Genomic DNA, 27766 nt, shown 5'->3' with positions numbered 1-27766 from the left:
ACAGGAATGCGCTGGTTTTGTGCTGAAATTTAAAAATTCGATATCTCCTAAAGTATTTGGAATTTCTAATCTCCGCCGCTTTTAATGAAAAGAGGAAGTTGAAGAGCATATAATAAAGGTATTTTCGGATTTTTAACATTTTTTTTTTCGCAAATACCGCTCAACTACATATGAAGAAATTTAAAAATTCGATATCTCCTAAAGTATTTGGAATTTCTAATCTCCGCCGCTTTTAATGAAAAGAGGAAGTTGAAGAGCATTATATAAAGGTATTTTCGGATTTTTAACATTTTTTTTCGGAAATACCGCCCAAGTAAATATTTACCGAAAATTCTATATCTCCTAAAGTATTTGGAATTTCTTACCTCCGCCGCTTTTAATGAAAAGAGGAAGTTAAAGAGCAAAGAATAAAAGTATTTTCGGATTTTTAACATTTTTTTTCGCAAATACCGCCCAACTACATATTTACCGAGGTCTCCTTAACGGGTGAAAAGCCCAATTGCAAGCGTAATAGTTAATTCAATTAACTGTTTTCTTGTAAATTTTGTAAATCCGTTTATTTCAGAAAAGTAGGATTTAATACTGACCGTAATTATAATGTTCCAAATTTTATTTATGTGATTTGGCAGAAACAATACCAATCAAGTTTATGACTTTTTGTTTAGCAAGCAATCGTACGCATAATAGCATCACGGAATGTAACTCCTCAATACCATGGTAAATCGTTTTATTCCATAAAATACATTAACCTTACCTGTATATGACTTCCAACGAACTTTCATACTTCTCAAAAACTCTCCAGATAGCATTATTACGGAGTTTACTAAATTCATTTATTGCTTCACTAAAATCTTGAGGTTTATCCGCAGTGCTGTAAGAAGCTGAAATCACATTAGTAAGTGGTTTTACAATATCGACATCGGAAGGTTTTTTGAGTGGCACTGCCAAGAGATCAGCCATTTCGTCGAAAAATCTTTATAAGCTTTAATATCCTAAAGAAACGTTGTTTCTCTAAAAGTCATTCTCCATTAGCCGCAAGCCTTTTGTTGACGACCCATCCCATGATGACAAGTCTGAAAATGATGTCATCTGGGGCAATTTTATAATTGAACAATATGATTAAAACTATAAAATTTATAATTTATTCACAAAATAATTCAATTTCACAGAAAGTGTATATTATATTGTTGTAGACCTGGTTTTTAATACTCAAATTATTGTGCGGATTGGAGAAGTTTCGTTTACAACTATAAATATTTAAATCTGTTATTTTTGCAGCCATGGGTGATTCTTTTGTTTTCTGTGGGTTTTGCTCAGAGATTCTCTGGTGTTGCTGGCTGCTGAATGTTTTGATTCAAGGTTACCTTTAACAATATCAAATGACATTGATAGTGTTAGCATAAACAGTAAGTATGCGTATTTTATAACAATTTATCATCTTTGCAAGTAAATTTTAACATGGTTTAATTGGAGAATGGAATTTTAGGGAACTGTTGTTCCTTGTAGAGAGATCGTGCAAACGAGGTCTGTTGGTTGTGACACACATTCTATTATTTTCCTCAAAGATTTCATATGTTAAGTGTGTAGAACCAAGTTGAAAGTTTTAAGATCCTTTTATTTGTTAAAATTTATGGTATCATAAACTCCCAAACATTACTGTTGTTTTGCAATACCACTAGTGCCTAAAGTCTGGGTGATGGGTGAACAGTAATAATTTTTTGGTAAATATGTATTAAACGGATTAGCGCCAAAAAAAATCGTACAAATATGAAATAACTTTCATTATATGCTATCTTACGTACTCTCTTCAGAACCGCCTGCGGAGATAAAAAATTCCAATTACTTTAGGAGATATCGAATTTTTTAATCTTCATTTTTTGGCGATTTTTTTTTAAAAAAAATTTAAAAATCCGAAAATACCTTTATTCTGTGCTCTTAAACTTCCTCTTTTAATTAAACCTGGCTGAGATAAGAAATTCCAAATACTTTTGGAGATATCGAATTTTTTAATTTTCATCCTGTGCACTCGTGCGGCGATAACGGTTGCTTGTTTACAAGTATCATTTTTTTTTTTTTTGCGATGTTCCCGAACGGAGAAACCTAAGATGCACATAGAGTTCTGCCATTCCCGATTACACCCGAACAATTCACCTTCGGCCAACCTCGGGTTTATTTATTAATATTTCTCTGTTTATTTTAATGTAGCTATACTAACCTAACTAACCATCCAAATGGTTTTAAAGTGTTTTAATGTAGCTAACCTATCCGACCACTTTTAATATTTCAATTCATTTTTCCTGCGCAAAAATAAATAAATCCCGAGGTTGGCCGAAGGTGAATATTCGGGTGTAATCGGGAATGGCAGAACTTTATGTGGATCTTAAGGACTCTCACGTAAACGAATACATCATGTAAAAAGAAACTTACGTGAGTTTATTCTGTTCATCCTTTTTCCCGGTTTGTTAGGTCAGGTCAGCTACATTATAAATACTTTAAAACTAAACAACCAATAAAATTAATTTTATTATTTTTAATGTCTGTTCAGTTTCAAAGTATTTATAATGTAGCTGACCTGACCTAATCTACCTTTGTCCCATTTTGTTAGGTCAGGTCAGTTACATTATAAATACTTAAAACTATACAACATGTAAAATAAATTGATATTATTTTTAATTTCCGTTTATTTTGAAGTATTTATAATGTAACTAACCTTACCTAATGGAAAATTTATGTTATTTAGACATTCACGCGCACACGGCAAAATATAAAATGGCGACGGTCAAATTATTACACACGTCTGGTATAGCAAAATAATAACGGCCATATCTCCAAAAGTATTTGGAATTTTTTATCTCCGCAGGCGGTTCTGAAAAGAGGACGTAAGATAGCATATAATGAAAGTTATTTCATATTTGTAAGATTTTTTTTGGCGCTAATCCGTACAATACATATTTACCAATTTTATTTGTGTGTTTAAAGGGAACTATTAAAAATTAATTTATAATCTTCACATTTAGTGTGACAGTTTTCAACTTAATGATAATGTAAACAATGAACATTATTAAACAACTAATATCGGCAAAAGAATAACAAAGTTGGTGATTGTTAAGAAAAAGGGTGCCTCTGAAAAAGAAAGTTATTTTTCTAAAAGATATATACTCTTCTAAAAAAATTTATAAATCGAATTTTGAAGTAAAATTCTTATGTCGCTGCTTTTTGTGAATGGTGTTTTATCAGTACTGAAAACATGGTTGATAAACTGCCACTAGTTTATGAGATATTATAGTTTATAGGTTATAATACAATTCTTGTGCATGGATGTGCTCCCGCCATTTTTGGCTTTTATTTAATTGCAGGTTATGTGATTTTCCATGTATAAAAAAGTATATATTTTGTGTTTGGATTTTGTAACACAGTAGAAGTTAAATATTATTAAAAAATATTGGTAAATATGTAGAGTAGCGGTATTTGCGAAAAAAATGCTAAAAATCCGAAAATACTCTTATTATATGCTCTTTCACATTCCAAATACTTAAGGAGATAACAAATTTTTTAATTTTCATATTTGGGCGATATTTGTCAAAAAAAGTTAAAAATTCCGAAATTACTTAAATTCTGTGCTCTTTAACTTACTCTTTTCATTAAACCCGGCGGAGATAAGAAATTCCAAATACTTTAGGAGATATCGAATTTTTTAATTTTCATCTTGTGCACTCATACGGCTTCGACCATTGTTGTTTGTTTACGAGTATGATTTTTTTTTTCGCGACATAGGTGAATGACTAAATCATTTTCTACTAATGGCAAAGGAATTGTTCCCGCATCTAACTTAGGTGAGTTTTTAACGTTTCAAATTTTAATGTTTTATTTGTTGCGCAAGTAATAAGTAAAAAGAAAATTACATGAGTTCCTACTGTTCATCCTTTGTCCCGGTTTGTTAGGTCAGGTCAGCTACATTATAAATACTTAAAACTATACAACAAGTCAAATTAATTGATATTATTTTTAATTTCCGTTTATTTTGAAGTATTTATAATGTAACTAACCTTACCTAATGGAAAATTTCTGTTATTTAGGCATTCACGCACACACTGCAAAATATAAAATGGCAATGATTGAATGATTACATAGGTCTTGTATTACAAAATAAGAACGGCAATATCTCCAAAAGTAATTGGAATTTCTTATCTCTGTAGGCTGTAATGAAAAGAGGACGTAAAAGAGCATATAATGAAAGTTATTTCAGATTTTTAAAAAAAAATTTCGACGATAATCCGTACACTACATATTTACCATGATAAACAGTAGGAACTCACGTAATTTTTTTTTTACTTATTACTTGCGCAACAAAAGAAACAATGGTGGCCGCATGAATGCACAGGTATTGTGATGAAAATTTAAAAATTTGATATCTCCTAAAGTAGGTAGTTGTAATTTCTTATCTCCACCGGGTTTAATGAAAAGAGGCTGTTAAAGAGCATAGAATAAAAGAATTTTCGGAATTTTTAAATTTTTTTTTAACAAATATCGCCCAACTATGAAAATTAAAAAATTCGATATCTCCTAAAGTATTTGGAATTTCTTATCTCCGCCGGTTGTTTTGAAAAGAGGAAGTGAAAGAGCATATAATAAAAGTATTTTCGGATTTTTAGCATTTTTCTTCCGCAAATACTGCTACTCTACATATTTACCACTGTGCATTCAAACCAAAGCGTCAACCCTTGATAGGGATGTTTTCTAGCAGTATAGAGGTGCGGAGCCCACTTGAAACATGCGTTAACATGTAATATTAACTATTTTCATTATTAATAAAATATATCTATTGAATAAAGTATTCCAAAACACACACACACACACAAACCCATGCAGGAAACCTTGGATTCACAACAGTTCATTCTGAGATCGTGATCATGTGCATTAGGTTTTTTTTTCTAGTTTTTTTCTATCTGTTTACCTAAAATCAACACATCTAGAATTAAAACTTTTAATTATATTTTCAGGGTATTTGGTTAGGAGTTTTATGCAGATTGGTTAACATTGGTAATTTTGAAGGAAAACCACATTACTGAAAATTTAAAAAAAAAAATACAAAATGTTAGTATGTACTTACAAATTTGTGATGTAATGACAATGGTTGGCTAGTAGGTTAGGTAAGCTAAATATAAAAAGTTTAAAATATTGGATGGTTTGTTAGGTTAGTATATAGCTACAGTATTTTATAGTATTTGTAATGTAGCTAACTTAACATAATCAACTGTTCATATTATTTTTAAGCATTTTTTAAGTAGCTCGGCGAGTCTCTAATTTCTTGATCATTTAAGTCCATGAAAGATGATATTGACATCTTTCCCTTGTGTTTAATTCCATATTATGCTCTACCGAAGTTGCACGAGCAAGCGGTGAACTTTGGTGAACTTTGGAACTGTTCAGGCTTCAGAAGGGACTGGTGTGTATCTTAGGTTTCCCAAGTTGCTACGCTAAAGCACAATGGCTTCTTAATTAACTTAAAATCCACATTCAGTGATGGTTTCCCAAAATGCCTCTTCCCTTTCTGCAGTATCCTATATTCCATAAACTCTTTTAAACTGTAGAATGGATGAGATGAAAGTATTGTAAGAACACAATTCTTACAGAAACATGTAAATTGTTTTGTTTCTCGATGCCAGTGACTGGGAATTAGATACTTTTCATGCCTATGATATATGTTATGTATTTTTCCAAAACACTTAATTTGAAAGACAATTATATTATCTTTTCCAAAACACTTAATTTGAAAGACAATTATATTATTTGTTTATCAGATATCATCTACAAATTTAAGAAAACCAGTGGTCCTAATTTTTGTTTTTTGAAGACTATTCATGTGCATTGTCAGTGGCAATATTTGAAATATATATCACATCCATCTACTGTAATGAAACTTTGGTCATAAAGTAATTCATACTTTGTTACATGTAAATGGCAACACTGTTGCATTAAAACTGCTAGTATTCTTTCTGTTCACTAATTAGTATACCAAGAATGCATTGTTATGGTTTCTTCTCATATTAACATGATTTAAGTTTCACTATATCAAACGTACTTAATGTATTTTAAATAAACTATTGTAACCAAGTATAGGTACATGTTTCCAATTGTTTCAAGCAAGGTATGTACAGTACTTTAAATTTTACACAAGTGACACAGTAAATAATGGTTACTTAATGATTCATAAAATTAAAAAGGTGCATGGATTTATGGGTGGATGTGTGAGTTGTACATGACTGTACATATATGAGAGATAGTAACATTATTGCAGTTGTGCAACAAACGAGGGGCCCAGAAAGAGAAGTTTGTAGTGTTTCTGATAAGTAATTTACCATAACTAAGAAAAATGAGGAAGGAGATCAGTCACCATATTTCTTGCGGGACAAATCAAACAGATTATTATGTGTTCAAGAGGGGGAAAGAGAACATTGAGGAGTGTAGTGACAGGTCGGATGAGCCCAATAGTAAAGAAAATATGACAGTGAGGGCCGCCAACCATAGGGAATTAGCAGGTATTATACCTATGAAGCGATGATGCCTGTTCTGGCAAAACCGTCTGTTCTGGTGCTGGAAATAAAGCTAATAACCCCATGGATTTTAATGTATCCATATAGCTGATAATAATGAAGCTGGAAGTACAGGGCAAAGATACATAGATAGAGGTGCAAAGGAGTGGTGTACAGATGCAGATTGAAACATTAGATAGGTACCAGGTTGAATAATAGGTTTGAGGAGAAGGAAACTCAGATCACAACATTGGTTGAACAGAAGTTTCATGAGCAGGGTGAAGAATTAGCGAAAGTGCAGGATAAAGTATGTTCACTAAATAACCATCGAAATGAACACAAGCTAAAGACTGTCACACAATTGCGGCAGGTAAGAAATGAGTTTCATGAAGTTGTTAAATCATGAAAAGAATTGGCAGGATTTAAATCAAGTTTAAGATGGGATAACTACTGAGATGAACGTGATAACAACCATGGTGAACGTGATAGAAGTTAGCCTAGTCCAAGCTCAATCAAACTGCGAGACAGTGGCTAGTGAGGTTATCAATGAAAAGGTATGAGAAATTAGGGAAGAGGCGATACCCATGTTTTCAGCATCTTCACATGAAAATCCAGTAAAATTTCTGAAGCAACTTGATGAATATGCAAAAAATGTTTAAAACACAATGCATTTTATTGGTGGGAAGTAGTACAATCAATGATTTTGCTTCATTCCAGTGTATGTTCCCACAGCAATACTGGAACTTAAAAATCGAGGGGAATTTGAGGGCACAAATTCATACAGAATGCTACGAACCATGAAAGAACAAATCGCTCATAACTCCTTTTGGTGATGACAAATTTGAGGCGATGATTTTGTCACAACTACCAATTTGTTACCAGGTGCACTTATTGGGAAGAAACCACAATTGCATCACTGAATTTAGAGAACAACACCTCTCCTTTTATTGTTTAGAGTGGATAAGTAAGATTCAGCATTTCAGGAGTCTGGTGAACATACAAACCAGTTGAGGAATCAACCACTATACAGTAACCTGCCCAGAAACCAATAGTTTTACCAGACAGGTAACCACCGACAGCAAGAGCCTAAGACTGCCAACTTCAACACCTACAGATGGAAATGGCAAGGAAAAGAGACTTTTTATGGAAAAACCAAGACCAGTAGTACTATCAGGAACACACTAATAGCCCACCACATAGAATATCAAAAGCATGGTGGGGTAGACAGCGACGGGATGAGGAGAGCGATTCTGACAAACAAGGAAGAAGAAATGATGCAGGACATAGGTCTCAACAACAGGGCCACCCAGATGTTCAGCTTTCGAAGATGATTGTCAGTCATGTTAGCCACCTCAACTGAATCCCTTTAGTAAACAACAAGGTACTTGGCCGCAACACAGCACGGCCTTTACTACTAACAACACACCCACATCATGTATCATCATCCTCAGCAAGCCCAGAAGGGTATGAAGCTCAACTCAAATTTCAAACTAGACAGGATCGGTGAAGCAATGCCCATACCCACTGAGTTACCCAGTGGAGCGGCAGAGTAAGCTTTGTCATCAACTACCAGGTGATTCAAAAAGAATGAACCGATTCCATGATCAAATATTTTGTAAGTAAATCTATGAATCAGAATGAGGGAGTGGCTGTTTGAAAGGTAAGGTTTCTGAGTTTCAGATGGTTGCCACATGATCACGCCAGGTGCATCAGTCTCCCAAAGACGTTCAGTTGTTTTTGACAGTCAAAATGGCGACTCCTCAACAGAAGGCATTCTTTGTTCTTGAGTTTGCAAAACCTAAATCAGTGATAACAGCGCAATGTCCATTCAGAGTGAAATTCAATCGTGATGCACCTTCTTCCAAACATTGTATTGTTTTGGCAGTGACGTTGGTTTCATTCAGCTGATACATGAAGTAAACATGGTCATTCTCCAGCTGTGGCATAAACCATGTTGTTAGCATGTACATAAATGTATTGCCGTTGACAGATATTTTGGATAATAAATATGTAGCAGACTAGGAGATGGTACAAAATGTATTTTTGGTGAATTATGTTCAGGTTTGTCAATTTTGTGAAACTTCCACTGTTCCCAGATATGAATATTGTGCTTGTTGAATTTTCCACATGTGTGAAATGTGACTTCATCACCAGACTGCAATCAATTTATAAAATAACCAGAATTGCAGATTTGTTGAAATTACTCACAAAACTTAAAGCATAAAATAAGCACCAAACTAACAATACCAGGTATGGGTTGTAAGTTCTGACCATTGGCAACAGTTGTTAGCCAGTAAAATTAAAATTTAAAAAAAATACCTATTTGATTTTTTTGTGTTAGGTGCTATAGCAACATAACTCATTAAGGGCACACTCAGTTCTGGGTGCAAGGGGGAGAGGTAAATACCCAACCCCACCCCTCAGAAGTTATGAAAAAATATGTAAAATCTCAGTTACGGTAGTATGTTATTTTGGTAATTCAAGGTGAGGTATTACAACACATGGAAACCCAATTCATAAAGGCATGTTGAAACACCTTTTTATGGATAAAAGTGTGTTGTTGTTTGGTTTTTTATATATTAAAAAAAAAATTCTCTCCCGAAATAAATTTCTGTATCTGCCACTGGGTATATTTATAAGTGAATGTTAGTAAAGAAAACTTGGTTGTTAGGGGAGTATAGCAAGCTCAGCTTTCTCTCGGTAGACATCTTAGAGGTACGCTGAAAACTCTTCCTAATTCTTTGCACGCTTCAGAATCTAATACTTCAGCTGTTTGAAATAGTTATCAAATTGCCACCTTTACAAATTTTAGAAAGTCAAAAATGTTTTTCTTTAGTAAACATAACTTCATTCTGTTCTGTCTAAAAAAATTCCTGTGTATGTACCCACCGCCTCCCCCAACCCGCTTTCGAAAGAAATTTATGCAGTTGTAAGGTTACACTACAAAATCTGCACTAATTGAAAAATTACACCTTTTTTCTTAATTATAAAACTACACCATGTCATATGTTTGGAATAAATAAATATTTGAGGGGAACAAATATTTAACTTTGTTTGTTTGGAAGATGAAATTAAAGATTCTTTATGTTATGTAACTGTTTGAAATTTAAATATGTGTTCATTTGTGGGTTCCAAAAGATTTGAATTGTTCCATTTATAGCAACCAGCTGATATGTTTGTTTGTGCATGGTTTCAGGTAAGAAACAAAGAAGAGATGACTATAATCGAAGGAATCGGAGATGAGGTGACACAATTTTTCTTTGCTGTTGTTGTGATCGTGGTGACACTGATAGCATGGCGGTCCACGCACATCATGGAGCAGCCGTTCTTCCGCACGGTGCTCATAGTGCAGAGGAGGAGGAGGCGGTTCCAGCGACGCATGGAGTCCCCCCGGCGCCTCCTGGAGGCGGCCAACATGAGCTCGCTGCAGGACGCCGGCGGCAGCGAGAGCCGGCCGAGTGCGGAGGAGCCGTGTGCGACGTGCAGTAAGGCCGGCGAGGGCGCGGAGGGCGTGCCGGAGGGGACCTGCGTGGAGCAGGCGTTCACCACGCGGCTGGTGCGCAGCCCCAACATGATCTTCACCCGCGGAGACGAGGCTCCCTCCCTCCGGCCGGAGACGCAGCCGGCGGGAAGCGACCGTGAGGAAGCCGACGGCGACGCGCCGGAAGCCGAGTCGGAACATCTCGAGGAGCCCTCGTCGGAGATGGGCAACATACGCATCCGCCTCAAGTACCTGAATGACGACCAGAAACTTGTGGAGGGTAGGCTGGCCGAGCCGCTGGGAGACTTCAAGAGGCAAGTTGTCTCGTAGCTGCTGGCTCAGTCCCACGTCATTCATCCTGGTTTACGTTTTCCGTGGTTTCCCACGATCACTCTACGCAAATGCTGGGATCATTTCCCAACAACTCCGTGGCAGATTCCTTCTCCCAGTTTCCTTAATCTGTGATGTTGATTGTATTTGTCTCCAATAACTTTGATGTCACTGAAACAAACCAAAATAATTTAAAAATTCATTTTTTTGTTGAGTTTGCATGCATTTTACATAGGCTCAGCACTTAATTGACCCACTTTGAGCAATAATAAAATTCACATGTTGCATCTTGCCTGAGGCAGAGTCATTATGGATGGTATGAAGATGACGTTAAGTGAAATAGGGATGATTTCTTTTTTCGTTCCTTTAGGTACTAGCCGATATATCCGTGCTTTGCTATGGAAGTCCACAGGCAGAACACACTGTCACTGCTCATTATTCATGCCTCTCATTTTGGACTTCACACATCAACGGGAAAACAATTTAAATTAAAATTTGAAAATCTACTTGTAAAAAAAAATTTTGAACTAAGATATTTGGATGATAAAAATAACCAAAGCCACCATCTTGGATTCACCAGTTTCTTAGGGCCTTCAAATGTACATTTATTTAATCACTACTGTGTCAAAATGACATCAAAGGTAATTAATTACAGAAATACTGGATTAAGATCTAAAAGTGGATTAAATACATATCAACACTGTAATGGCTGTTGCCAGGAGACCAAGAAAGCATCAGTAACTAAATAACCTTTTCAAGGAATTATTTGAAAAACATTGTCAAAAAATCACATTTTGAAAAAATTTCTTTGAGTAACAAACAGGCCTCCCCCTGGAGAAGCTACATATTGAATTTCATGGCTCTAGGCTTCACCTTATCCAAGTTACACAAACTACAGACGGACAAACTCTTTGTTTTATTAATTTAGATTAGCTGATTTAGCAGTGTTTGCAATAGAATTTTAAAAGTATAACACTCTAGCATTGCTCATTATACATTTAAGGTGGGAAATACACTTTCCTAGAGCTGATTTATGACATGTGATGAACCTTTGTACCTATGTTAACAATTTAACAATTTTTTATAGATGTGCAGTGATTAGTCGGTGAGTGTGTACAATTAAGCTTTGTTAGTTAGCCTTTATAAATATACCTGGTCCTAATTGTTAATCATAATCTCAAACTGAACTTTTATAACAGATCCATTCCTCCAGGTTCTCCAAAAAATATATTGAAAATCAGAAATTGCTGTGGTGTGCCCTAAAAAACATTTAAACCATTTAAGAGATGAAATTTCAAAAACTTCCATCACACCCAATCACAAAATTTCAGCTCTATAGGACTTCAAATCCAGAATGAGGAGAAAAATGCATTTAGACCTATTTTCTTTGAGGTAAAAATCAAATAATTAATCAAAAGCAAACTGAATGTTCTTACACTGTTCCGCCACTGTCCTCCCTTTTTTTTTTTTATTTATTTATTTTCATATCCTTTGACCCCATTTCTGGGGTATGATACATGTCAAGTACATATAGGGGGAAATATATATATATATATATATATATATATATATATATATATATATATACACATATACATACACACACACACATATATAAAGTTTCACAAAAAAAACAACAAAATATACAATTTCACCAAAAAAAAAAATAATAATATACAATTACATTTTACTTATAAGTTAACATACATGAATCCACCACTGCCATTCCTAGTGGTTTAACCTCTGTTCCTTTTCGAGGGTCCACCAACTGTCCCTCTACATATGTGTACCACTCACCCTCTATTACGTGTTTGCCACTCCCCATAGTGGGTTAGCCACTCTACCTCCACACGTATCAGCCACTCTCCCCTCGTGGGTCTGATACAGAACTATCTCATGGGTCTGTCACTGCACCTTCTGCACTGTACCATTGCACCTCCTCATGTGTCCACTGCTGCCTCCTCATGTGTCCACCGCTGCCATCGCCCCCCCCCCTCCCCCTCGTGTGAGTACGCTCTCTGGCCCTACATAAGCAAGCCACTCCCTCCTCCGTTGTTCCACCCACCGCCCCTGGTGTACCACCCGCTCCCAACAGACAAGGGGAGGGGGGTGTGCTGTTTATCGGGAATTACCGAAGGCGAGTTAATAATAATGCGCATAACGTGCTTTTGAACCCTGTATTAGTATTACTCCTACACACAAACACCGCGTGTCGCGCGACTGTGGGTCCACCCTCGAGCGAGGCGTCATGAGCGCAAGTCCGTCCTCCCTCAGTGGCTGCCTCCTCCCGACTCCTCCCGGCACCTCGCCGACGCCACAGTTTTGCGTCATGCAGCGACCACTAGCCAATGGCGTGCAGGGAGCTACCGGGTGGGGCTACACGGATGACCCACTAGGTGCACCAAAGACCTTACAATCACTCTCCCCTTCGAAGAGTGGAGCCCACAGCGACACTCACGCCAACATACAATACACGACATACAGTACAAGTACCACATATGAACAATGGTTCTATTGTTCTGCCACACTTGGCTCTCTGGCATGGGGCCATACAACCTTTACTTCCGACGCAGTCACTTCTTTTAAGTCTGTGGAACAATCTTTCACTAGTTTAGCCAAGTAGCACCTTTTAAACACCACAAACAGGATAACTACTGTAATACTAATTAAACCCACTAAGCATACACTGATAATACTGAGGGTACCAGCTACACTGGACTCAGGCTTATGTACTAGATGCATAATTCGACTATACGGTACACTATATTCATTACTCTGTAAATACTCGTCAATTTCTGACAGCAGGTTTTTGTCTTCTGAGGTATCTATTGGTAACCAACCAAATATTTTTTATGCTGTGACCTCTACCCTGAGGTCTGGTATATGCAAAACAGGATAAGTGACATTCCAATGCATTACATCAGTTATCGTGGCAAGAGCTTTAAAACGGTTTGACATCAAATCACAGTGAGAAGCATTCTCTATCATTCCATTACCAAATATGGTTTTACTTATGGGAGGCCAGGTCAACTTAGCACTTTTACATACAAAAGTAATATCAACTGGATCAGTTACTGCAAATAACCAAGTAGAGTGAGCTCTTTTAAAGAAAGGTTTTGACAATTTCACAATGTTGACAGGGCACAAGGTAGTTACATTCTTGCCTAGGAACAAACAAGTTTCACAGGATGGCTCACTCCGGTCGTACAACACAAATTCGCTTTTACATAGGGTAACACCATGTGTTCGGCAGTTTTCTAGGCTATGACAGTTGAGCAAACTGTAGTAATTTCTATCAGAGCTTAACAAAAAATCATGTGTGACGAATTCAGCATGTTGCCTTAAATTACGGACAAATACAGGATAAGGGTGTAACTCATATAATTCATCATGAACCACTGCTTGAACTGTTGACAACCCATAATAAATATGCAAATTACCTGCTTCCACGGTTGCGATCATGTGAATAGGTAGAGTTAGGCTATCACTTATCAAGGTCAAAATGTCTATAAACATACTTGGCTTAATGAGCGCACTACTAAGCTTATGATTAACGCTGTTCTCAATAGCTTGACGTAAATTGCTAGATTCAAAACGTGCATTAGTAAGTGCCTCGCTAGCACGCAACAATATACCCTGCAAATCTATCCTAGAATGCATGACAAATGCATTTTGCAACAATTTTTCTACATTACTACTAATATTCTGGTACCAATTCTCATAGTGACTTACATAATCTGTCGCGATTTTTCTAACAATCTGGGTGTTATCTACAATGTGCTTTTCTAGATGTCTCAGAAGAATTACATTATTAGATACATCAGAAGCTAGACTCTTAGAATTTGAATCAACATTATTGAGGAGCTTACTCAAATGCTCAATATCAGCAGAAGTTGCAGTGCCGAACATAGCTTTTAAAGCTTTACCACCTAGGTTAAACAATCCTCTTTTCTTCCTGACTTGAGTATTGTCCTCTGGAAGCAAATAGGTGAAGCTATTAACTTCTGCTTTGAAATAATCATAGGCACCACGCAATTGGGACAATGCAAGATAAAAATTATTGTCATAACTACTATCATTATTCCGGGACTCATTTTGGTGTATACTATAAACTAGGTCTAACATGTCACCTAACAGCTTACACTCCTGAGATAAGGCAGAAATATTAAAATTAACTACAACTAGATACTCACTGTCTGACACGATTACATCACTATGACGTTCAAACACAATACGCACATTAGACTGACGCACTTGGATTTCCACTGCTAAGACAAAACAAAAGATAAAGATGTTACTCAGCACAGCACACACAGATATCATTTCACGGACGTCTTCGCAGGTTGTAGGGGATGGGCGGTCTCACCGGTGATGGTGGTGGCTTATGGGAGGGTACCTTCGATGTTGCTTGGCGTTGCCTGGGCACAGCAACGGCGTCTGCAGCAGGAGGTTGTGGCTTCTTGACTGCAGGTGCTGCTGGTGGTTGTTTCCGAAGTCTTCCTCTCGGACGGTCGTGGTCGACAGACGCAGAAGGTGGAATGGCTGTACCTGTGTAGTGTGTACGGCTTCACTCGATTAACGTGAACGGTGATAGAGCGGAAAGGCAGCTGCAGCTTGAGGGTCACTGGCGAACACACCTCAATGACTGGATATGGGTCTTTCCACGCTTGCTGAAATTTCTTCACCTGGTTCTTCTTTAATGCCGGTATGCTCAGGAACACGAGATCGCCAATCCTGTACTTCCCTGGCACTGCCTTCTTGTTGTACTGCGTAGCTTGCTGTAAGAATGCGGTGTGGTTGCGCTGCTTCACTGCTTTCCACACGTCGCGCAGTTTTCTTGCGAACTCGGCGACATGGCTGTTGCCAACTGACGGAGGTACAGTCAGGTGCTCATAAGGAGTGGACATCTTCATTCCATGGACTACCTCGTATGGGCTTAACTGAGTGCTGGTGTGCACTTGGCTGTTGTACGCGGCACACACATATGTCAAATAGACATCCCAGTCATCATGACAGGTACTGACATAATGGCTAATCATTTTAGCAATGGTCCTATGTACACGTTCTGTTCTTCCATTTCTGCATTTTCACCTGACAAATGACTTAACTTACTGAAAAAATCTCCTGCTTTGTGAGCTTTAACTCGACCACATAATTTCCAAACTCGCGGAAACTTCGACTCATTCATGCCTTCTATGACGACTGGATCGTCTGCATCACGGGAACAAGACATGGTGGCTTCTTCATTCAGCAGCTCTACTACTACTACCTGGGTACCTCGAGGAATTTCTACCTCAGCACGACTCATGTTCACCATGTTCACTAGCGCTTCTACTTTTCCTTCCTGAGCATTAACTGTAGTACATAATGCTTCTAGCCACATAGCAATGCTGATTATTCAACACATCGCAACCCTCAACAGGTTCTGATAGCAGGGTACAGTTATCTCCTCTACGAACATTAGGGAGAGGGACCATCACACGGACAAGTTTTCCTGTACCTGGCGGTAATTTCTCGGCAGCTGCTAGATGTACTGGGGACGGTGTAAGTAGTTCTGGACCAGATGGGTTGATCACTCCCAAGTAACAGTCCTTTACACGTACTGTCTGCTCATCAGAACGCTGACCCAGGGAGTACAATTTGTTTCCCAGCGTCAGACTCTGTTTTGCTACATCTATAGTTGCTCGGTGAAGTGTCAAGAAATCTAGCCCGATAATCCCATCATAACGTTTGCAGTTGTTCTGGACGACTTGTACAATCATCTCATATGATAGTTTACCCAACTGTACAGTAACAGTCGTGACTCCCAAGTTCTTCAGCTTGTGACCCGAAAGGCCTGAAATACAAAATTTAGGCTTCCCAAGATTCGTCATAGCTGCATCTCTGACATGTTGCCACATAAGTGATACTTGAGCGCCAGTATCTATTAACAACTTGAGTGGTCTACCTCCATAACTCACAACTACTGTCAAATCCTCTAAGTCATTGTCAGACACTGTCACGGGTATACAATTCACTGAGGACTGGGACTAGTGGCTAGTCCAGTCCTGTAAGTGTTTAACTTACCCTTTTCATGCACAGGAGAGTTTGGCTTAGTGGCCATCATCCCTTTGTTAGGACACTCCCTCACCAGGTGTCCTGACTTCCCGCAACCAAAGCATGCTTTCGCCCTCTTGCGGCAATCTTTCAGCTTGTGACCTACTTTGTTGCAGAAGAAGCATTTCCCCCCTACTTGGTTCAAGGCAAGTACCGACTTACCGGTGTTCTCGGGCTCTTTACCAGGGCGTTTTATCTGCTTCAACTACATTAATCGCGGACTCAACTGCCTCTTTTAATGTTTGTGGGCAAGAAATACGTGTAAACTTGCCTACCTCACCCTTTAAACCATTCAGGAAAGCATCCAGAGCTCTCTGGTCAGCCTCGTGTTTAATGGCTTTGTTTCTTTCGTCATTAGAACCTAATTCATATGTGTTAGCATTTATTTTGCGTATCCGGTCAGCAAACTGTTCAATGGATTCATGGTTGGAGATTTTGAGATGGCTCAATTGTTCGCGATAGAAACGAGTCGTGTGCTTCCCAAAAGGTGTTTTTTTAAGCTCTTCAAAAGCGGCAGCTTCTTGACATGCACTGTCAGCAAGAACAAAATCTAAAGCTTCACCTGCAAGCCTGAGCTTCACGAAGGCGAGCATCTCACTTTCCGACCAGCCACACACCTTGGCAGCTTGCTCGATTTTAATGAAGAATATTTTAACATTATTTTCCGGCCTACCACTGAATATTGGGATCGTGGGCAATAGAGTGAAGTTTCGTACAGGTGCAGAAACAGACTGAGACATTTCCTGATTATTTTCACTTACAGTCACGGGTGTACTTGTGGTGTTTCTCCTCAGTTCTGAATTTTCACGCTCTAGGTGTTCAAGGCGGGACATTAACAAATTCAGGGCGGCTTGCAGATCAAGCTCGCGGCCTTCCAGCTGCACGGTTGACACCATGGTAACTAATTTGTAGAGTATATCAGGAAAGAATACCTCACCTCATTCCAGCGATGTCGAGATCCAGACTGCATGAATTGGTCATGGTGTTCGCGGATGCACCGCACGTGGTGAAGCCGGGCGCGGTTGGACTCTAGCTCTGCAGCGCGGCGAGTCTCGCGTAGTGCGACAGGATGCAACCTGAGCGCGCGCGCGATAGCCAGCTTGCACGGCGGCCGGACGGATGCATGCACGGCGCGACAGCCAGGGAACGGCCGGCGACGGCTGTCTCGCGGCACGGTAACATAGGCTCTTGCACGGCCACGTCCACGCCCACATACAGTACTTGCATTCACTAGTACCCGAACCGAAACACGGACATCTTCCTTATACAGCACGGCGCGGATGCGCAACACAACTTCCTGCAACCCGATAAACGATAGCACGAGGCGGTGGTATCCCACTTCTGACACCAAACTGTAACTGCTGATCTTCGCTGCCGTCGACGGGTCCTGGTCACTGTGCCCCTGGTGTACCGCCCGCTCCCAACAGACAAGGGGAGGGGGGGGTGCCGTTTATCGGGAATTACCGAAGGCGAGTTAATAATAATGCGCATAACGTGCTTTTGAACCCTGTATTAGTATTACTCCTACACACAAACACCGCGTGTCGCGCGACTGTGGGTCCACCCTCGAGCGAGGCGTCATGAGCGCAAGTCCGTCCTCCCTCAGTGGCTGCCTCCTCCCGACTCCTCCCGGCACCTCGCCGACGCCACAGTTTTGCGTCGTGCGGCGACCACTAGCCAATGGCGTACAGGGAGCTACCGGGTGGGGCTACACGGACGACCCACTAGGTGCACCAAAGACCTTACATAACTATATTATGTTCAATTGTTTGAAGGAAAAAAAAAGGAGTCTAATTATGACTCTACAATATAAAAAAAATTAATTGTGTAGCTGAAAAAGCCAGACAACAATTGAACTTCAATAATTTGTTACTTTGAAGCAACACAAGTGTAGCTAGTTTCTGTAGTTAGTGCTAGAAAGCAGTCCTACAAGCATTTTCAAATATAAGCTTCTATTGTAGACAAACTAAATGTTCCTTATAATTTGTGTGTCTGTTTTATTGTTTTACATATATATATTACTATAACATGAATGAGATATGAAAAAAACTAAAAATATGGACTAATAAATTGCATAGGCAGACCTTCCAAGTTTAAAGGAAGGCCTAATCATACGAGATGAACAGCAATACAAAATATTTGTAAAAAAATTTTAGAGTATAAACACACATGCTGACACACTCACATTCACATTCACATTCACGATGATAACTGTTGAAGTATACAATAACATGTTATTTTATATTGACCTACCTTTGCTTTCAGTTCAAAACCAGTTTAATGACAACTCACTATACCCAAATAGTATTTGCAAAAAGTATTTTCCAAAGCATGCATTTCATTTGAAATTTTCAGACAATCTGTTTTAAATGTGTATAATCACTTACATCCCATTGTGCGCTCAAAAATTATGGAAGTTTCACGAACTGCAGTCAATAAATAGATAGTCATTTTTAATGTTTACAGCAGAGTTCAAAAGTTTTACAGTTTTAATATGTAATAAAATTAAAACTAAGGTGCATGCAGAAGTAAAAATTTTCTTGGAATATTCTCTTTCGGCAGGTTTACCTGTAATTTGGTCAAGATTGAGAATGATACGAGGTGAAGTAGCAATGGAACAATGATGGAGAAATCAAACCCAGAAACGTTGGTGGGAGAATAGAGGCCATCAAGATATAATTCCTCCCTCCCCCCTTTTTTTTTTCAGGAAATTCCGCAGGTTACTCTTTCCTTTTGAAGTTGCTTTTCAAACACTGTGTTGAAAAGTACAAAATTATATAGTACATGTGTCTCTTTCCCTGCCCCATGACACCTTTACCTGTAATGAAATTCTAGGAACATCCATGAATACATTAGCGCCTTGCAACATCCACCACATTAACCACTCTCCATGATTCAAACACAATTCCCTTCTGTAGGAGGCAAGTGATGCAACCACAATACTACAGTGGCTCTGACCATGTGTTTATAAAAGTGACTGCATGTGTGCTGTACTAATTGTAGAATTGTCTTGCACTGATGAAACCTAACTGAATTTGTTGTCTTCATGATGCTGTGTTTTATGTTGCGTCAAAGGTAGGTTAAGTGTTTCCATTCCTGTTGTCATCATTTGTCTGATATATTACTTATTGTGCTTTCATCCTATTTGTTTCTTTGTGATTACTCACTTAATTACCGTATTTACTCGCATATAGGTCGCAGCAATTTTACCAGATTTGATGGGAAAAAAATGAAGTGCGACCTATATGTGAAGAAAAATTTTTAAAAAATTTTGGGGAATATTTTTTGCAATATTTTGCTTTAAAATGCGAAAAATAAGTTTATATAGGTATAGGCAAATTTATTTACAACGTACACATAGTTAATTAACGAAGCAAATTTTCATACCAAGAAATCAAACACACCAAAAAAATTAAAGGCAACATTGCACAAAATGAATTAAAAATACGCAAAAAATCAATCAAAAATATGTCATTATTTACAGGATTATCACAGTATCACAGTCAAAATAATAGTCTGAACACTCACCAAGTGTTTATCTACTCGTTATCTGAGTCAGACTCAGACGCACTAGACTCAGCTGGGTCATCAACATCGTCGTTGGAGTTGCCGTCTTGTTCCCAGATCGCTTCGTCTTCAGTACCGTCTATCGCGCAGGAGATACCAGTTTTCTTGAAACTCCTCACAACTATATCAGGCATGATGAGAGCCCAACTCCGCGTGATCCATTCGCACACCATGGACAACGAAGGTCTTTTCAGTTTCCCGCCTTTCGTCAACTCTTGCGTTCTGCTGGCCATCCACTCCCCATACAGGCGACGGAGCTGCCCCTTGAAAGGCTTGTTCACAGAGACGTCAAGTGGTTGTAGCATTGACGTCAGGCCACCCGGGATAACTGCAATGTCTGTCCTTGACTCTTGCAGTTTCGCCTTAACGCCCTCAACCAAATGCGCGCGGAAGCTATCCCACACCAACAAGGCCTTTTGTTTTAGAAGACCCCCTGGCCGGCGCTCCCACACAGTTTTAAGCCAATCCTTTACGAGCTCAGCGTCCATCCAACCTTTCTCCTGAGCACGGACATGAATGCCCGGAGGAAACTTCTCTCCCTTAGGCAGAGTCTTGCGCTTAAAAATTACATAAGGCGGCAACTTTCGCCCGTCGGCCGTCACTGCCAGCATTACTGTACAACGCATTCTTTCATTTCCTGTAGTGCGGATAGTCACACTTGACTGCCCCCTCTTGTTGACTGTTGTATTCTGTGGCATGTCGAAAAAAACTGGCGTTTGATCGGCATTTGCAATCTGCGAGAGGAGGTAGTCATTTGTTTGCCGCATCCGCAGAACGAAGTGGTGGAATTCTAACACTTTGTTTTCAAAGTCCTTAGGCAATTTTTGGCAGAGTGATATTCTCCTTCGAAGACAAAAATTCTCACGTCGCATGAATCTGGTTGCCCACCCACGACTGGCTTTGAAATTGCAGTGCGGTATGCCCCGTGCACGTGCTATCTCTCTCCCCTTGCACATTATCATTTCTAACGAAACGCTGCAGGCATTGTTCCGTAATTCGCGAATGTACTCAGTCACTTGCAAGTCAACTTCAGGAAACTTGCCACGTTTCGGTCCTCTAAACTCAGGCCTCATAGAATTAGTGTTTTTCAAGTCGTCCTTTTGTTTCCTCCAGCCACGAATAAGTTTCTCACTAACAGAAAATGCCTGTTCCGCAGCCCGATTCCCATTCTCTTCTGCAAAAACAATCACTCGCAACTTGTACGCCGCCGAATATGAATTACGCTTTTCCATAATGCAAATCACTTAAAAAAAAAAATAATGACTCTGGTTATCACTCTACTACCTTAACACAATTGAACGAGATAAAACAATGGCATCACAGCATCTTCAGGAAGCTTAAATTCCTTCCTCCCACACGGCCAATTAGGACATTCCATTCAAGGTCGGACCAATGATAAGCGCCTATATGGTGAAACCTGGACCACACGCCACATGAAAGCAGGGTGTTCCATTTTGTTTACCGCTGTTCCATTTATTGTACGGTAACAACTCATTGCTGCGAGTGCTGGTTGTTGCGAAACATTCGTAGTTACGAGTTTTGTAATGCACCTTCAGAGTGCCTACGTAAATTATACTACCTAAATTAAACTGGTAATTACGAGTGCTTCCTTGTTGGCCCTTCCTTAAGTACGAAAGATTTAAATGGCATCTTTGAAGAACGGAAAAAAACTGTTGAAAATGTTCACGCAGTAAACACAAAAAAAAAGGTAAACAAAGGGCGATGTTGCACCTGGATGGCAAATAAGTAGAAAAAGGGAAGGGGAGAAGCAATGGTTTCCCCAGCCACTCTCTTATCTGTGTCGGAAACTTCCTCACGCGTCAGACCAATCGGACGTTTAAAACGAAAACCGCTGTAGATATAAAAAATCATAACAGGCCTTTTTTATTCGTAATTAAATTTACGACTTTTATTCTGTGCATTTTTTCAAAACAACGCACTGTTTTTGAGTTATAGTCTACAATTAAGACATTTTAAGAAGTCAGGAATCTAACTTGACTTCAATTTTCTATATTCGGTTATTACGAGTACTTGTTACAATAATTTATCACGCCATTATCAGCTCTCGTAGTAGCGGATTTTTACAGTACCCGCTAACTGTTTCGTGCACGGCGCGCCGGCCGTTCGCGTCATTAAATTACCTGTGCGACCTATATGCGGGGATTCTTAAATACCAAATTCAAGACCTCAAATTAGGGCTGCGACCTATCTGCGATGGCGACCTATTTGCGAGTAAATACGGTATTTCTTCAATATTCTCTAGTAAGAATTGTGTTTAAACCTTCATTAGTCAAGGGCTATCTGACATTGCATAGGGATTTTTTGTTCCCCCTCCCTACAGTTGGCGACTGCTTTCTTGATCCCACTAGCTTCCAGACGGATGACGCGGGAGTTGAGTGCTTTTCCAACCTCCATGCGCCCTCCCGGACGTGTCATATGACACATTCGTTCTGACAGTTGGCTGCGACCAATATCATAAGTTTTACCTACTTCATATAAACGATAGTTTTTTTAATTTATTTATATTATTACATTAGCTGTAGCATTTTGCATTGCCTACTTTTGTGTACATGTTATGGTATTGGTGGAATAACATCTAGGATCTCTCTGATTGCAGCAACTAATGTAGGCTTTTTTTCCAGACAACATGGACCATAATAAGAGGTATTTCCTTGATAACGAGAAAGGTGTTGAAGAAACACTTCGTATGATTCAAGATCGTGATAATGGTAGTAGAGACTCATTTGATGAAGAGACAGGTACAGATGAAGAAATCCGTTTTGAAGATATTGAGCATAAAAGTGACTTGGATTCAGACGTATCCATTGATGATGAATGTAATGATGACAACAAATTTTTCATTTCCTACCAAATGAGAAATAGGAAAATCATAGAAATGTGAAAATGGAAGAAAACTTCTTACAATTAAGCAAGCAGACGAGATTCACAAATTATCATGGACCTTCCTGGGGCAGAAAGGTGGTGCAAGAAATGTGAAAACTGTTCAGGATGCATGGATTCTGTTGTTTGAAATTACATTTTGGATATGATTCTAGAATGTACCAATAAATATATTTTAAAAATTCAAAACAGATTTTCTAGACAGTGGGATACAAAAGTCATAGATATGGCTGAACTGAAAGCTTTTATAGGGCTTTTGTAACTTGCTGAAGTTTACAGAGCAAGCCACCTAAATTCAGAAGAGCTCTGTAGTGCTGATGGAGGGGTTGAGCTTTTCAGGCATACCATGGGCTTGAGACGATTTTGTTTCATCATGCTTTTTCTTTGTTTTGATGACTGGGAAACAAGACAAAGAAGAAGAGCAGTCAACCACCTTGCAGCAATTAGAGTGTGTTTTGAACGCTATGTTGAAAACTGCAAAATACTCTACTATCCTGGGGAAAATCACATGCTAGATGAAATGCTGGTTGCCTTTAACAATTTGAAAGCTATGAGGTTTTATATGGTTAGGACACTCATAAAGAATAAACCCCAAATTCTATTAGCTTTCAAATCAAAGAAAAGAGAACAATGTTCAAGCATATTTTAGTTTTAGAAAGAAGCTACACGTGTTCCATATGTCCCCAACATCAACCACAGCATCATTCTGATCAAATGAAGGGTGGTGTCGATACGTGGATAAGATGTGTGATACATATTTTGATGTTGGCCAATGGTTTTTTTTTTTTTTTTTTTCGATGTTGAATACAGGAGGTTTAAAAAGTCAAATTTTATTCACTGACAACAAAAATAAAGTGAAGGGCAGGAAAGCTTTTCTATGACAACTTGCCGTTTCACTAATTCAGGAACAACTACAGCAAAAAAGGATGACCAATACTGAACTTCTGTTGACTATTTCACTCGGTTTGAAAAGACTTCACTCAGAACGTACAGCGAGAACATCCTAAGTTGCAACGCCTGCTAAGACCAGTGAAAAACGATTGCCATGTGCCACATACCAATTCGAAAAGAGAAGGTGTCTTACCAAATACAATTAATTGCCAGTATGTGCAGCAAACTTTGCCTCCCAACATGCCAGGGTAAAATGGGTGCCAGTCAGAATGTAAAGCGACCTGTGCTAATGAAACTGAAAGAGACTGATAAAACACCTACTTACACTGACATTATAATTTTTTATAGCTGGTTTATTGCTTTATTTTATATTCCTCGTTTTTCAATTTTTAATTGGTTACTGCCAATGTTTTTTCCCTGCAAAATATGTATACTTGTCTATTTTCTGAAATTTACTATTACGTTTTATCTTATTTTTATTATGATTTTATGTACATCCATTATGAAAGTTACTATTAAATAAAAAATTAGTTTACCAAAAAGAAGGCAAAAAAAAGTTCTTATAAGTTGTACACTTAAATTTTCATTAAATTCATTGAAAATGTTATTTAGTATGTACTTTCTATTTCTTAAAGCCTCTATGTACTTGGTGTGAATTAGTTAATCTCAAATTTCAATAAAAAGGCAAGTTTTCACGAATGTGATCTGTCAGATCGCAGCGAACAATCTGAGCAATTAGAGCCGCGGCTAACGGAGGTTTAAGAAGCGTGTTTTGACAAGCTCTATCGGCTGATATTGGTTTGTTTGTGGTAGTATTTGTATGAATGCTTGTTAAATCCTGAATTTTGACAATGGTGTATGTCCAAGACATTTTGTGTGCAAAGTGACTTCATATGTCTAATGGACTCCGATAACTAAGTGTGTGTGTAATGAATGCAGTGACTTGAGCGGATCGTTGGGTTTGGTTCGGTTTGGCCAGGCGGCACTTCGGGCTGGAGCTGGCAGCGGACAAGCTGGTGCGGCTGGTGTACAACGGGCAGGTGCTGAGCAGCGACAGCCAGACGCTGGAGGGCTACGGCCTGTTCGACAACTGCGTGGTGCACTGCCTGGTGCACCAGCCGAGGACGCCCCCCGCCGCCCAGGCCCCCGCCTCGGTGGAGACCCGCGGCGACGCCCCCCGCGACCGGGACCTCGGCCACCTGCTGTTCCTCAGCCTGAGCCTGGTGCTGGGCCTGGCCTGGTACTGCCGCTACCAGTACTCCCAGCTGTTCAGCGCCACCACCACGGTGGCGCTGGTGGGGCTGTCGGGCGTGCTGGCGGTGGCGCTCGTGGGGACCTACCTGCCGGACCCCGACGCCGTCCGGCGCCGCGCCTGAGCCCCGCCCGTTTCTTTCTCACCGATATTGTGGACCACCAGCAAAAAAAAAATTTGTACTTCAGTATATCAAATACTAACATTTAAAGAAATTTGCTGCATTGTCTTGATGCAAGTTAATATTGAAACAGTTGGTTGTAGATATCGTTACTTTGTTACTTCGTGTTTTCAAAATATGTGATACTATCTAAATACGTAGCAAAGCTTTGAACATTCAAATATTGATTTTTACACAGTATTTTTTCATGGCGACATTGACTCTAGATATTGCCAATTTCAGCAAATCATCTAGTTCTTAAGTTACCATGATACTACCATTTGTACGAAATTTAAGTTTGAAATGGAAACCTTTACCTTAAATTGTATGTCGTTTATAATGTAACCAGAAGAATTATTTTTGATTTTGACAGTAATATAATGTCATGTATTTTCAGTCAATTATCAGTTTTTTTTACAAGTATTTTAAGCCAAAATTGTCCTGGGATGCCAAACATTTTAGTACCTCCTAGATGAGTAGTTGGGAATAACTTCTGGGTACTACAAACTGGTTTTTAAATAACTATAAAATGAATGTATTTATGTTTTATAAAAACTGGGTGTACTACAGTTGTATTTATAAAAAAATTGTTAATTTAAGTTGGTTGTTTTGTTGACTCAAAAATGTGATATCATGTTTCACAATGTAGGCCATTGAAGAAATGACCTGTGAAGGTGGGACTGAATAGAGGCTTGTATCTTGTTGTGCAGAAACATCTGTCATTTGTATTTTAATTATAAATGCATTTTGTATATAATTTTTAAGATAAATAAGTTTTGAAGCATATGTTGACAAATGTCTTAACGGTGCTTCTTCCAATAAATAAACACATCCAAGTGTTTTTTCTACCATATTTCCTTCAAAAATAAACATAAATTAGGGCCAATACACACTACACTGTATATATGTGAGCAAAGTTCCTTAATCGTGATTTTTATGTTCCATAAAGTTTTTCTTCTGCTCACCTTCCATCACTACAAACTACATTTCGACTTTTTTTTCAAAGCATTCTGGCTTAAAAGTCAAATATTTTGTTAAAATGGGCTGCTGTGAAATAAACATTTGAGCCAAAAAAAAAAAGTTAAATATTTTTAACTACTTGAATCATTTCATTCAGAAGCTGTAGTATTAGTGTGTAGAAAGAAATAAAAATTACACTTTGAGTTTGTGCACACGTCATATTTATTTTTGCAGTGTACTCAATCCAAATTATGTTCTAAAGCAAGTGAAATTTGCCTCAAATAAAATGTTTTCCCATAAATTCTATGGGGGAGTATTTCTTTGTTGTTAATGAAAATTACCTGTATCAACATTTGACCTGTGCAGATATAAAAGTTATTTTGTTCTCTATTTTTATATTTTATTTAACTATTTCAGATTTAAAATTTGATTATTTACAAAACTATTTACATTTTGTAGTTCTAATTTTTCAGCAATAAATATTTGTTGATTTAGTTCCATTGTAATTTATTTATCAGTAGGTTTTGTACGAGTTTCTGACTGCTTGGAATTACGAAGGCGTGAAGTGAAAGAGAGAAAAGTGCAATATGTGACATAATATGAAAATAATTGTCAAATACAGACATTGCATGCATAAGGTACTGAGTAGGCCTTGTGAAAGACAGGTGTTACATCCTTCTTTAGCACTAGGTGCGCCTGGAACTGTTGTATAGCACTCGTCGACTTCTCTTCAAATATTACAGGAAACTTTTCTTGTAGTTCTTGTTCCCAGGACTTCGTTGTCAGCCCTACAGTTTTGTTTACACTGGCACTGTTATTCGAAGGTGTCAGTGCTTCCTCCCTAATGATCTTATCTGCACCCATACACAACTGTTTTCTCCAGTGGGGTAATATTTTATCTAGCCAATCTCTACCTAAAAGTGGGGCCGTTTTTCGGCTAATGCTGTCACTACAAGAGGCAACCTGTGCTGTTGTCCATTTTCGCCTACCACATTTACTTGGATTTTGCCTACTACTTTCAAACAATCTCCAGTGACCGCTTTAAGTGTCAAGTCACAGAGCTGCAACTTGACTTTGGGAAACATAGTCTTATATGTTGCAACTGACACAATGGACACACTTGCCCCACTATCGACTTCCATTTCTAACCTATGGTGATCAATCGGGACAACTACTGTGAGCGGATTATTCACAGCATTCATCTGCGCCCCTTTACCACGCACCTGTCTGTGCAGGTGTTTAATTACCACTGATCCCACTGATTCGTCACCGGAGCTGTCTGTTTCGATTACTTTATGAACTTGTATACTCCGACATACACGGGCTACGTGTCCTTTTTTTCCACACTGGAAACAACTCCAATTTAATGCTGGGCACCGCTCATGTGCGTGTTCCCGACCACAACGTGAGCACCGCGATTTTTTTGTCAATTTTACCTGCCTCGTTGCCTTGCCATGGCCTGAGGCATGGACGTTCGGTTGATAGATGCCTCGTGCGTTGTTTTCGTCTGGACGTCTCGTTGATAACTTGTTTACTGCATCTGCCGGTTGTAGTAGTTTCGTTTGTGAAGTAGCTAACTCCATGCTGAGTGCAAT

General features: G+C 38.8%; 2 protein-coding genes across 3 annotated transcripts in view; one reads left to right on the top strand and one right to left on the bottom strand.

Annotated features, from left to right (window-relative positions):
• Window positions 1-1274, bottom strand: part of LOC134535536 (programmed cell death 6-interacting protein) — a 109620-nt gene extending 108346 nt beyond the window's left edge. The window contains exon 1 of the mRNA XM_063374685.1: window positions 755-1274. Within this exon, the coding sequence (XP_063230755.1) occupies window positions 755-960 (206 nt within the window). The 5' untranslated portion in view covers window positions 961-1274. The remainder of the gene's footprint in view (window positions 1-754) is intronic.
• On the top strand, window positions 1012-25997 carry LOC134535538 (transmembrane and ubiquitin-like domain-containing protein 1). Of its 2 annotated transcripts, XM_063374687.1 has the most exons (4): window positions 1313-1406; window positions 3775-3833; window positions 9730-10328; window positions 24779-25997. In XM_063374687.1, exons 3-4 carry the CDS (start codon window positions 9748-9750, stop codon window positions 25173-25175), a joined length of 978 nt encoding a protein of 325 aa, XP_063230757.1. In that variant the 5' UTR covers window positions 1313-1406; window positions 3775-3833; window positions 9730-9747; the 3' UTR covers window positions 25176-25997. The 2 variants fall into 2 exon arrangements, with proteins under 2 accessions (XP_063230756.1, XP_063230757.1); XM_063374686.1 differs by lacking the exon at window positions 3775-3833 and having other exon boundaries at window positions 1012-1406.
• The last annotated feature ends 1769 nt before the right edge of the window (window positions 25998-27766 follow it).

Source organism: Bacillus rossius, chromosome 8 (genome assembly GCF_032445375.1).
Source record: "Bacillus rossius redtenbacheri isolate Brsri chromosome 8, Brsri_v3, whole genome shotgun sequence".
Classification (NCBI taxonomy): domain Eukaryota; kingdom Metazoa; phylum Arthropoda; class Insecta; order Phasmatodea; family Bacillidae; genus Bacillus; species Bacillus rossius.
Note: the sequence above shows the minus strand (reverse complement) of the source record. Positions and strands in the feature narration are given on the sequence as shown.

Excerpts from the sequence above, each read along its gene's own strand:
- LOC134535538 (XM_063374686.1), top strand. The coding sequence starts at position 9,748 with ATGACTATAATCGAAGGAATCGGAGATGAGGTGACACAATTTTTCTTT. Across the intron at positions 10,329-24,778 it reads CCGCTGGGAGACTTCAAGAG|GCGGCACTTCGGGCTGGAGC; the intron begins GCAAGTTGTCTC and ends CGGTTTGGCCAG.